General features: G+C 27.7%; 1 protein-coding gene across 16 annotated transcripts in view; it reads right to left on the bottom strand.

Moving 5' to 3' along the window:
* The window catches only part of trol (terribly reduced optic lobes), a gene marked incomplete at its 3' end in the record, with an annotated part of 722,946 nt that overhangs the window by 85,140 nt on the left and 624,174 nt on the right, over positions 1 to 13,632 (bottom strand). For all 16 annotated transcript variants that reach the window (XM_067047431.1, XM_067047427.1, XM_067047425.1 and 13 more), the window contains 8 exon segments: positions 432 to 587; positions 816 to 909; positions 1,632 to 1,765; positions 2,013 to 2,069; positions 3,528 to 3,668; positions 5,094 to 5,213; positions 5,981 to 6,100; positions 11,552 to 11,671. In XM_067047431.1, coding sequence (XP_066903532.1) covers positions 432 to 587; positions 816 to 909; positions 1,632 to 1,765; positions 2,013 to 2,069; positions 3,528 to 3,668; positions 5,094 to 5,213; positions 5,981 to 6,100; positions 11,552 to 11,671 — 942 coding nt within the window.

A 13,632-nucleotide genomic window follows, 5' to 3' on the forward strand; every position in this document is an offset into this window, starting at 1 on the left:
AAGATTTTCAAGTGTATATGAAACATACTACATATTTACCTGTTGTATTATTTTGTACAGTTGTAAATTATAATAAATAAATAAAAAAAAAAAAAAGTTTTAAGAATATTTCCTCTTTAAAATATCTTAACCTATTGATGAGACATCAATAAACAAAAGAGAATGATAGAAATTAAGTAATAATGCAAGGAGAGCCCTATAGAAATGATTCCCAACAACTGACCCTGTCATAACATAACTAAAAACTATTTAGAAAAAGAATAACTTTAACATTTAGGAAAAAAAGAAAAGAAATCCATTTTATAAAATAGAAAATAATTCTGACAAATTAAGGCAGTTAATGAAGCTTGTGTTTTACTTACCATGTGAATAAATGAATTGATAACATAAATGTTAAGGTGACCATGAATTGTGAAAAAAAAATTAATAACCTGGAAATCTAGGGCATCTAGATTCGTCACTACCGTCACCACAATCAAAATGACCATCACACACTTGACTTTTGTTGATACAGTCTCTGTTGTAACAGGTTGCTTGATTAGGTCCACATACAATAGCTGGGAATGATGGTGATGAAGGATTAGGCACTATAATCAAATTCCACATTAATTATATCAAGAAAATAAAAAAAACAAACAGATATTAAAAAATATTGTCAATATTTAGAATTTTTTTTTCTTGCCGACAAGAAGTAACATTCCTGTATGTAGTATAATTATTGTTATACAAATCTGAGTCTATTAGTGTATGTTTTGAAGAAAAAAAAATTATTAATTTAATAGGATCTTAGAAAAAACTTGCTACATTATAGTTACATTGTTCAACAGTTAGATGAACAGATTGTCTAGCGCCTGGAGTGTTCGGTGACACACCAATGGCTTCACAGTAATAGGTTCCAGTATGCTCAATCTGAAAAAAAAAAAAATAGTATTTTTAAAAATTAACTTTTTAACTTTGATTTACTAACAATGTTTTTTGGAAAATTAAAATGTTACTGTAAAAAATCTAAATATTGACTCTGAAGACCGGATTAATTTCTTCAAAGGCTAAATAAATCAATTTATCGATTAGACTTGGGAGCCTTATTTCTACATCATTCAATACAAATTAATATAAAAAGATTAAAAATTTCACTAAGGAAAATTTACTCATAAGTGCTTTGTGAAACGTCAATGTTAAGGATTCATACTTCCAAAAGGGCAGCTTTTACCAGTTTGGAGTATGGGTTTAATGAGACAATTACATTCTTATCCTCAAAACGCTCTTGCTTCACATTACAGTTGTAGTGTCTATTTAATCCAGTAAAAATAGATTAAAGTTAGTTTATATTTAAAAGTAGCTGTAAATTAATTTTGAAAAATGAATTCTTATGTTAGACTGTTTGAAAAACACGATAGTAAAAACCTTACCACTCCCTGAGAGTCCGTATCCCTAGTATGGAAGCTTTTTCAAAATGGCCGCCAAATATTTTTAGGCTTATTGCCAATAACTCCTAAAGTATTACATTCAGCTGAAATATCACTATGAACTACTCGATGAGTTTCAATTTGATCCCAAATAGAGTTCTTTCTGTATAAAATGTATCAGAATAAAATCAGAAACATAAAAAAAATTGTTATTCATAATGTTACCTGAACATTAGGTATTTCCAGCCTGCCATATGAATCCCGGCTACCTGGAGGTAGTGGAAGACCTCTCTCACGATACCATCGCACTCTATAGCGACCAAGGCCTTCATCTCGACACCGGAACACAGCCTCACGTGCTTTAATTAAAGCAAAAGATTTTAGAATTATAAAAGAATATAAACTTCAAAATTAAAAGATGTTGATCAATAAGTTAATAATAAATATCTGACAGCTATAATAACTCTAACATAAATATGACTCACCATTCACAATCTCTTGACAGAATGCATTCAAAAATTATTAAGATAGCTATTAGATTAAAAATCACCAAATAATAATTGCAGTTATAGAAATGTTAAAATGATTTTCGGTAACGTCACTTACTTTCTTTTATGATTTGATCCCCTTCATATATTTTCACTTCTGGTGGAGGGGTACCCGCTAGAACAAAAGTAAACAAATATACCTAAAATTGATTGTGGTATAAAATAACTTGGAATAAAATATAATAATATAATAAATAAAAAAATGTAGTAAATATAACTCCAAGTATGGTGTCTTTACTTTGATAAAAAATATTGTAACATTATAAAACTTAATGAAGTGGTGCTAATAACAAATTTTTAAATTTTATTTTTATTTGTGTAACTAGTCTTCAATTTAACATGATAATATACAGTAAAGTACTCAATGATAGTAGTAATGCCAATGGAAAAAAGAAAATATTTTATTTCAATACAGTTTTAAAAATCTCTTTAGGTTACACATTATTTTTTATTTTTTAGTCAAGTGCCTATATGAATAAATCTCAAAGTGAAAAGTATAGACTTTCCAAATTAAGTTCACACATTTATAGTGACTGCTGTGTTAATGAATTATATTTTTAAGTACTAGCAATTTCTGATATCCAACGATGTGGGTATTATTTTACAGAGAATTTAGTTATCGTTCAAAAGAGTGACTATGATTCCAGGAGATGTATTATTTTCCTGAGAACTAATTTGATCTATTCTTTTATATATCAAGATAAATATAAAACAAATGCTCGATTACTTTAGTCTTTGCTACAACATAAAGGGAATCACTATTAAAAATTTTGCTTTCATAGGCATGGTAATTTTTGAGATAAAGAGATCACTAGTTAAATCTATATCTTCAAAGATAATTATTTCTCTCAGCTAGCCACTGAACAAAACCACCCATATTACAAAAAGTTTGTGTACGGATGGTAAAGTGCATTGGTTCCAGCCCAGTTCAATCTTTGGAGAAAATAACTGGCTCCTGGAAAACCACAAGGCAGAGAATGCACAGAAGATGGAGAACAAGATATGAGAGAGCCAGTGCTTTCATTACGTTGTATACATTTCTTACATCCAGCTGCTGTTAACGCCTACATTGCTCATAAGTCAAACAAAGGTGGGAATAAATAAAAGTTGTAATTAGTGATAAGATAAAAACCAATTAAATTCTTTGCTAATGCTGATTCGATTTGGATCGTTTTTGCTTTGTTCATTAGAGAATTTAACCTTACCAGTAAGTGGTTATAATCATCTAGAAAATGTATAGTTTTTGAGATTTTTTTAGTTCTTTTTTAATACTTAAAAGTCCAATTTTTAAACCCAGCATCACTGCACATCCACACCTAAATGGGACAACAGTTAAAAACGTTTCACAGGCATTTGTCATTTTTGAGATAAAGTGATCAATATATCAGTGAATATTTTTTATCAGTTCTGTTATGTATATATCTAATAAGACTGATAAGTATACTCTGTATTTTAGCAACCCAGTGTATTTAGGCAGCAGTGGTGGTTGAATAAAGAATTTATCTCTCTCTCTCTCTCTTATTACAACAAAATTGGAGGTGTAAGAAATAAATTATTATTTTATATTACTCACCACAATTTTCCTCATCAGAACGATCTGGACAGTCATATTTGCCATCACAATGCTCATAAGTTGGTATGCATTTATCCCTGGATACACAGGTAAATTCATCATCCCTGCAACGGAGAGGAGGTTCTGGAATGTATGGTCGATCTGCAAGTAAAAAACAAATTTAGATTATTGGAATTAAAAGGGGAATGTTGATATTTAATACTCATAGGCATAGGTGAGCATACCCGTACTTTTAAAAATAACTGGTGAGCGTAACAAATTACTTATTAATGTGCATTATTTTTTGCAACACAACTAAACAAACAGAATTGTTTCATAAATAATCAGTTTTTCTTCTTAGTTTGAATTTTAAGTTTTTTGAACTGAATAAAAAATCAGGATTTATTTGATGGAATCAGAAAGAGTTGTTGTCCGCTTGTGAATAAAACAAGCAGTTACTCAACAATAAAACAGTAGTGAATCTTACTTCACAAATGACATACAGAATATGTGTATTTTATTATTTATAGTAAGATAAATGAAGAGTTACATTCTAAAAACTTAAATATTAACTTCTATACATTTTTGAGGTTAAAAAACTTCTAAAGATGAATATTAAGTATTTTATATTTTTCTTCATTGTTGTACAACATTTCGGAACAATTGTCCCATATTCCTGCACCTTAATAATCTTTAAAATAATAATTTATTTTAATAAAAAATGTTGATCCATGTCATATATGTGTACTTATAATTTTTATAATTATAATACCCCATGCTTTTTCACCTCAAAAATTTAAAGAAATTAATTTATCAAACTTACTAAAAGAAAATTCAGAATTTAATATTAACATTTCTTCAAACTTTTCAAATATAAGAAAAATAAAAGTTGAACTTTTGATCAAATTAACATATTTTCAGTTCTGGCTAATACGAACCTCTGTTAAGGATTAATGGCTGATACATGGATATCATCAAGCTAAAAATTCATTTTGTTAAATATCACAGTTATAACCTTTTTAGCGGAAGCACTTAATAGATACCCAAACCAATGGTAAATTATGTAGTAGTGTCTAAATGACAAGTTTCCTCAGAAAAGCTACACAACTTTCCATAAATAATAAGTTGGCAAGATAGATATTGTACAAAACACACAGTGGTGGAGAGCTTGCAACATTTGAAGGCATGAAAAACAGTGTGACCGTTTATAACTATTACAGCCAATGCTATGGTGTAACTACAATTTCTCTCATGATAGAATCTACTCTGTACCTAATTTATCCCTCAAACTGTCACACTAGATCTGGCATGATAGTTGGCAGTTAAAAAAAAAAAATGCATTACACTGTGTTCTAATTGTTTATTGCTGCTTTTGAGTGAAAAAAAAAATTGGTCAATTGAGAAAGATAAACTTAAATGGCTTGTAGATTAAAGCGTTAAGAATAAGATTTAAAACAAAAATTCCCAGCACATTCTACAATGGAGTTTGAGAAAAAAAAAAATAAATAAAAATAATCATGTTTGCTTTCCAGATAAATTAAAATATATAATATTTTGAATGATGCTCCAAAATATATCTACACTTACTAGTACAATCATTATTGGTTTCGTCACTGTTGTCAATACAATTTGGGACTCCATCACATCTCTGACTCAAAGGAATGCATTGACCACTGTTGCATTCAAACTGTGAAGCAGTACAAGGTCCTAGAAACAAATAAGTTTTCAGTGAAAATATAATTTTGAAAAATTATATAGCAACAGTACTTAACTTTTGCTCCTATAACATAACAACTATAATTATCAACATTACTAATAGCATTACTGAGCTGGTACAAGTACATTATTAGCTACATTATCATAACAGACAGTAAACACTACTTGAAATTAAGATATATGAGCCTTAATAAGCAAAGCAGTACTGTAACGACTACGAAGAAATCACATATTTACTACATCTCATTCTCTATAACACCGATAGCTAGGCGTTTAAATAGTTTTCAAATCAGTTTCCAGGTTAACAAAGAGTACACATTATCAAACTAAGACACGCAATCACATGCGTGCACACCCTTTTATTATGTAAATATGATAATACATTTTTAAATACTGGCAGTTTTCATGATATTAAATTATTTTGTATTTTAAACAACAACTGTGATGAATTATTGAAAAAAATATATTTTTTTTAGAAAGTATAGATATAAGACTTTTTTTTTAAATTGTCAAAGTAAAGTAGACAGAGTTCAAACTATATTTCATTGGATATTTTCTACATGTTAGTGATTCAAATATTTAGACTAATTATTATTCTAAGACTGGACAGAATTCAATAATAATTTATATTTCTAAATTATTATTTTGATAATTGTAATTATACACTTACAAAGATAAAATTAGAATTTCCATAATGGATTTATAAGTACCTGATGCTTGAATTGAGCATACCCCTTATATACTTTTGGTATACTTACTACAATGCCTATTATCTTCATCACTTCCATCTCTACAATCCACCCTGCCATCACATAAATTTGACCAACTTATGCATTTACCATCACTGATGCATATGAAGTCCGTAGTCTCGCAAGCACCTGCTCAAATACAAAACTAGCTACTACACAACTCAAAACATCCTTTTTTTTTTTTTTTTTTTATAATTCATAGAAAAAATAAATAAACTTTTCTTACAATTAAGCTTAAAAAAAAAAATCAAAAGCTGGAAAAATAATTGGATATACTGTAAAATAAAAAATAGGAAAAGAATGTTAGAGAGGATTTATGGACATGAGGAATATTTTAACCTCTCCTGAAAAAACATGATAAAAAAATTGGGAGGGTGGACTGCTAAAATCTGTAGATTCATCCGGTCAAATTTTTCAGAAATCAGCAAAAATTATATTGCTATCATATGAAATTTTTGTTCTGCATTAAAATTTTTGGTTTTTCTTCTTATGAATCCAATTTCGATATAGCTGAAGGTGAGATGTTTTACGGGCCAAAATCTGGTAATTAGATCTGAATGTATCAAGTTTTGTGAAATTTCTTTATGAAATCATCTTCATTCTAATGCTTGTCATCTTATGATCCTCCACAAATTCCTTCATTATTAAATCTATTATCAATTACTCTTTTATAAAAATAAAATGTCTCAAATTTCTTCCTATAATATTCTTTTGTAAAAAGATGGTTAATATCTTTTAATTTTTCAAATGATGTAATTAAAACTTTTATTTTTTTCGGCATGAGTTTCAATGTCTCAAAAATCCAATTTATAAAGACTTTCCTTCTGACTAAAGTGATTTCCTAGCTATTGTTTTTTATTATTATTCATTTCAAAGGAGAAAATTAAAATGATGATGAAAAGATAGTTGACCTTGGATAATATATATGAGGACAAGATGGTTGGGGGGTGCGGTTATAGAATAACATAAATAAGTTAAAAAACTTATTTATTAGAGCCAATGTTTCGGCTAGAATTTTTAGCTTTCATCAGAGCTAAGGACAAAAAACAAGATAACAACCAATGAATTAAAGGATATATAGAATGATTAAAGTAAATAATTGTACAGAATGAAAATATATAAAAATAAAGTAATGTAAGAAGTGGGAAATAAAACGTATAGATATATAGGTAAGTAAAATAACATAATTAATGAAATAAAAACATAAGTTATATACTGCAAAGAAACAACAAAATATGAATAATTTAATTTAATAATTAAAGTTATGGAAAAAAACAAAGAAAGAAAATATATTTAACTAATGAAATATGAAAGTAAAATATTAGAATAAAGAAACAAAATATAAAGTTAAATAAGACAAAGAAGTAATTAGAAAATATGACAATAATAATATAAATGGTGAAAAAAACTAATAATGCGGGTAAGGAAAAATAAGAAAAGAATAGAGAAAGAAAAGGGATAAAAGAAAAATAAGAAAAAGTTAATAAAACATAAACTTATTTATGTATTTTGATCAACCTTATTCTATATTATTCGCTAATGCTAATTTTAAATAGAAAATATGTATTTCTTCCCTAACTTTACGAACAGAACCAAAATGTAAAATTATGTTGATATTGATCAACTTAATCTACAATAGTTTCTACGTTTTTAAATATGTTTTAATCTTCTCTAAAACACTACTCTGTGAGAGAGAAGAGCAACCCACAAAGGGAAAATTATGGTACTCATTATGTTATTGGTCTTTGATGAATATAAGGGGTAGCACATACTACAAATGATAGTTATTTTGGTTAGTCCTGGACCACATCACTAAATTGTTCAATTGTGTTATATTCAGATATATTACAGATCAGTGATCTTAAGATGGTAGAGAATTATTGAGACCATTTGGTTCCAACTTTTATTCTTTTAATTCCCAATACATGTGTAAATAAACACAGAATCCTTGTTTTGCCTTTGAACGTTCTTAATGAAATTATATAGGTACAATAAGATGACTTATATAACAATATGGTGCTTGGTGAGGCAATGGAAGCAAAACCAGAAAATGAAAAGTTTTCATCATGTTATGTAATAAGTTTTACAGTACACTGATTACTCAAAGAAGAGAGTTTTGTAAAATCATTGATTTTTAAATATAAAAAAATAAAGCAAGGGATGACTTTAGACTCTTCAGTAGTAATAACCACTGCTATCTTGATTTATAAATATTTTGCAGTTCACACCCTCAAATATATAAAAAGAGATGAAACAATATCATGTTCAAAAACACAAAAAAATAGTCAAGACAAAAACTGCTTATGGCTGGCGAACATTCTGCTACAAAACATTAGTTGCAGACCAACAGTGTGGATAAATCTGTTTGATTTTCTCATCTTAAATTTTCCTCCCAGTGATCATTTCATTAAGTTCATTAGCAGCAATAATTGATGTATTATTTGACTAAATAAATCAGAATATAAAATTGATAACCAATTTTGGAAAATTTACATGGTATGGAACAAGAAGGTTAAAGGTGCATGGTTAATCACAATGTATGATCTTGGAAGAAGTATAATGGAAAGGGTAAGCTTCCAAGGAAAGTGAACCCAAAAAAGGTGGGCCTTATGATGAGCTGTGGTGGGGGAGTCAATCACTAGGAGCCTTCTGTTTCAGTTTAGATTACTACAGTGGATATTTCTATTAAACTCAGTTTAAACCAGAGCAAGAAGGCCGTTGTCAACTTCCCTCTTTTTGGGTTAACATTCCGTTTGAAGGAGAGTATGGTATGCCATGGTTTAGCAAAGAAATAAAGGATTTTTTAAAATTTATAATTGTCTAGAGGAAAACAAAACTTATAAAAAAAATATATTTTTTTCAAAATAGAGATACTTTGTCCCCCTCCTTAGCACAATACAAATCATTGTCAATTTCAAAAATAGTACATCTACAATTTGTTAGTCTATTAGACTATATAATCTTAGGGGAAAACTATTAATAAATAAAAGAATATTTTAAAATTATATGAACGTAAATGAATGAAAATATGAATAATAAATAAAATTATATGTTAAAATCATCAGCATGATAATAATAAATTTTAACTTCTAATAATATACCATGATAGATGATCAATGATTCCTATTGTAAAATAAGGTTAAATTGTTAAAGTTTAATAATAGACAGTGGGAAGAGGGTGGGGAGCATATCAGTTAATTATTTCCATAGGCTGGAATTCCTGATATCAGGAATGAACTTGTGGTCTTCTTCATGTTCAGAGTATTTTCTTATTATTTTTTTTTTATAAATGAGTTTTCTTCAATTTATCTATTTATTATATTTTTTCTCTATCCAAAATCTTTTTGAATTGAATTGTTTCTCATCTTCAAAGACAGTCTATTTCTAAATCTTAACAATTTAATCTTCTTTTAAAGAAAAAATCATTGTTCTAGTAGCATTGTTTTCTGTAGAAGTTAAAATTTATTATTAAGTTGACAATTTTAACATATTAAGTATAATATAATTTTAAAATATTCTTTTATTTATTAATTGTTTTCTCTATTTATAACCATAAATGGAACTAACAAATTGTATGAAATTGTAGATGTACTATTTTTGAAACCAACAGTGAATTGTGTTCTGCTCACAAGTGGAGCACAGTATCCCCGAAATATCCAAAACTAGAACAAATATATGTATTGAAAACATTGTATTATTGTTCTCAGTTTTTTTTTTGTCCTTTAGGCAATTATATATTTAAAAATGTATAGGTTATAATAAAGAAACAAACTAAAAAGGAAAAATATATTCATTCAGCCATGAAAACTACCTTCTAACTGGAAATAAAGGAAAACATAAATTATCCAACTAAGATTAAGGATAGGAAACACTCTTTACCCATGGGCACTAGATGAGAGGTCTGAAATCATCTTTCTGTCTTGAGTGGAATAAAATACTAAAAATGGTTCACCAGAATATATGAAGCCTTGTGAGGCCAAGCGATCTAAGATCCAAAAAATATTTTTTTGGGGGAAATTTATCTCATTTTGACAAAACCATAAATCTTTATTAATTTCTTTAATTAATAGTTTTTGGTAGAGCAAAATTAAACATATGCACCAAATTACAAAAAAATAGTCTGCCAAGTACAGAGGTTAGTATAACTTCTTCACGATTTCTATTGGGTAGGTACATAATTATTTAAATTTCCAGGTTTATAAAAATAAATTTTATTATATTTATTTTTAAATTAATTTGATATATATTGATAGATTTGAGAAAATCTATGGGAGGAGCTATATTTGAAACATGCATGCCAAGAGAAATACTTTTGTGCATGGTAAAGTTAAAGTAGCAGATGGAATTTGAAAAAACTAATATTGGACTAGTTTCACAAAAATTCTCAATTTTTCTTAAAATTTCAGCCAAATTGAAAAAGCTGAATTTGAAAATTGGTATGTCGAGTTTATGCATATGTGAATAAAAATGAGTGGAATTGAATAAAATCAATATGGGACCAACCAGAACCAATATAAAACCAAGTCTTAGAATACATTGCGGTAAATGCAGTAAGAGGAAAATAAATATTAGAATATATCACAATAAAACACTGAATTAGAATGTGGAAAAAAAATTCTGGTATATTACAGAAAAAGAAGGTCCAGTTCACTTATAACTCCCGAGTCCCTGAGTTTTGTGAAGATTTTTTGGCTCATGTTAAGATTATTGCTGTTTCTGTGATTTAAAAAAAAAAAATCCAAAGACCGAAGAAAGCCAAAATTATAAAGAAAAAAATTTCATTTTTGTTAAAATAAAATTCATATTTTGGGTTTTTCAATGTTGGGATAATGAATACAAATTTAGTTCTGGCCAAGAATACAACAGTTTAACAAAAGCCATTGTGCAATCGGGAAAGATCGGGCTGTCTCGGCTTTTCCCGTTCAAGTTGGTTTTTTCCCTAAAGTTATACATAAAATTCATTGATATTTTGTATTTATCCAATATTTATTATTGATAACAATAAGAACTGTTAATTTTTTTCAAATAAACAAAATTAAAGGTACTTAAGGGGAAGGTTTAAAAAAAAATTCTCATTTCAGCCCTGTCAAACTATTTTAACGAGAATAAGATTTAGTTAATTTTAAAGATAATTTAATTGTACATTGTCATTGAGTTTAACCAAAATTGTTCAAATAGTTTACGAGAAAATAAAAAAATCTAAAAATTAGAACCTCCGATCTGTTGATTTTATCGAAAAAGTTGCTGTCACATCCCAGGCATATACTCGCTTTAAATATGTAATTTCAGTTTCGATTTATATAATATCAGTTAAAACAAATTTTAGTTTTTGAGCTAGGCTTACCATTTACACGGACCATTTTGCAAAACTTGGTTATTTGGAGTCTCACTTCTATAGTTTAATCTGTTGGCATGACATTGAAAATGGCAAGTCTATTATTTTGGTGATCAATTTTTTGGCAATTAGATCATGTGGCACTGCAAAGCCTCATATGAAGATTGTTATAAAATAAATAAATGAAATGTAAAGATAAAAAATAGATAAAAACAGTAATTATAAAAAAAAAAAAATGAACATACGTTTTTGGCAGTTTTTCTCATCACTTCCATCAGTGCAGTCTTTAATATCATCACAGACATATTCGTTTGAGATACACACACCATTATCGCACCGGAACTCATTAGCGATACAATCAATATCTGCCAGCGATACAGAGATATTAAGCAACACATATACTAGGATTCTATACTAGATTGCCTTTACTATAACTAAAAATTATTTTAAATAAACACAAAGTAAAATCTTGCACTGTCAAAGGCAGTAGCAATAGCTCATAAGCTTAACAGAATTGTACTCAAATTAATGGTTCAAATAGAAGCTATTACTAATGAAACATCTCAAAACCAGAATCTCTTTGAAATTATTATTAAAAAGCAATTTAAAGTTTTCAATACTATCAATAGCATTATAAATATTGATGAAAAAACATTTTTTTATACTACCATTAAGATGTACAAAATCTTTAAGACTCTGGTTTTTAGCATTAAGTAATTTGAGGTGATAGAAACAGTTTAGTTCATAAAGAAAATGAAAATAATCATACTTCATTGTCTTAAGACTTAGTAATTATTATTGTGGAAAGTTACCTAATTTGGACCACTATTTAATTTGAGGAATGAATTAAAATAAAATTAAGATTCTGTTATCATACTAAGCCTCTAATCACCCACAGGCTGTGTTATAAGTAGACAAAAATAGCATGACTGGGGGGTGGTGATTGAAAATTGAAATTTTGAAGTTTCAATTGGTACACTCAACTACCTTCCTTGCGTTCGATCCTTTCATAGTCTAACTAAGTGACTATCATAGTCACCCAGTCACAATATTATCCAGTTAGAATATTGCTAGAAGTCACTTGTTTATTTTGAGGTCATTTTTTTTATCTGATTCAGGCATAGTTTATACTCGACTGAAAATAGAGGTAATTGTAATGGAAGAGGAAAATGAATGCATATCTTTGGTAAGCAATGCTTTGAAAAATAATAATTCAAACAGATCTATTGAACTTTATAGTATGTATATATATATATATATATTAACAATGTTTTAGAATCATTTATCTGATTATATCATATGATATACCAATTTCTCAGAATAAAATTAATGGGTATAATCTAATTTTATGTACATGTATATTTTACTGAGCTTGTATAGAATTTTTTGAATGAACAAGTTCAACAAGCTCTTCATAACAGCTCAAAATCTAAATAAAAATAAATTCCTGACATTTGAATCATAAATTTTAAACACAGTCCCAATTCTTGATAGTATGTAAGCAATCAATGATAGATATAGATACAAAAAAGTCAATTCGGACATGATAAAAAAAAAATGCTTTGATTATAATTAATTAAATTAATATAAATAAGTGTAATTTTAGTTATAAGAAAATTAATGAAGTATTTTTTTTTTTTTTAACTGAACTCTAACCAATGTTACGAATGAAAAATTTGTTCCTTAATATTATTGCAAATTGCTTCATCACTGAAGTTATGTCTGAAACTAAACCAAACATAGGAAGTGATATAATATTAAGCAACTTTCCTCAATGTAATAAAAATTGAACATTCTAAAATTATTTAATATAATAATAAAGACTAAACCCTATTTTTAATATTAATTGCTTAATGCTAAGTAGGTAAAAAGTTGTATTAGCCATTAATTTAGAAATTAAGCATATTTTCTTTTATAAGCATTATTCACAAAGTTACTAGGCAAATTACTACAATTACAACTTATTACTACAAATTACTAACTGTTTACTTGATCTATAAGCATTAATTACATGGGCGCATAGAATATCTAATGTACAATAACTTTTAGGCACTAGCATTGCAATACCTCAATGTAGGAGTTATATGTAATAAAAAAAAAGTTAATTGAATTATAATAATGTAATCAAAATAATATGTTAATTTACCTTTACTGTATATGAAATGAAGAATGCTAAATTTACCAGTGATTAATATTCATGATTTATAAATACAGTTTTTATTTCCCATCATGAAGTTTAAAATTTTCACTATTTGCAGGGCCAAATAATTAAGTGAAGTTAGCCTTAATTTCATTATAATTTATTATAAGATGCCTTAATGGTATT

Source organism: Halyomorpha halys, unplaced genomic scaffold (assembly GCF_000696795.3).
Source record: "Halyomorpha halys isolate HHAL.00 unplaced genomic scaffold, Hhal_1.1 Scaffold696.1, whole genome shotgun sequence".
NCBI classification, from domain to species: domain Eukaryota; kingdom Metazoa; phylum Arthropoda; class Insecta; order Hemiptera; family Pentatomidae; genus Halyomorpha; species Halyomorpha halys.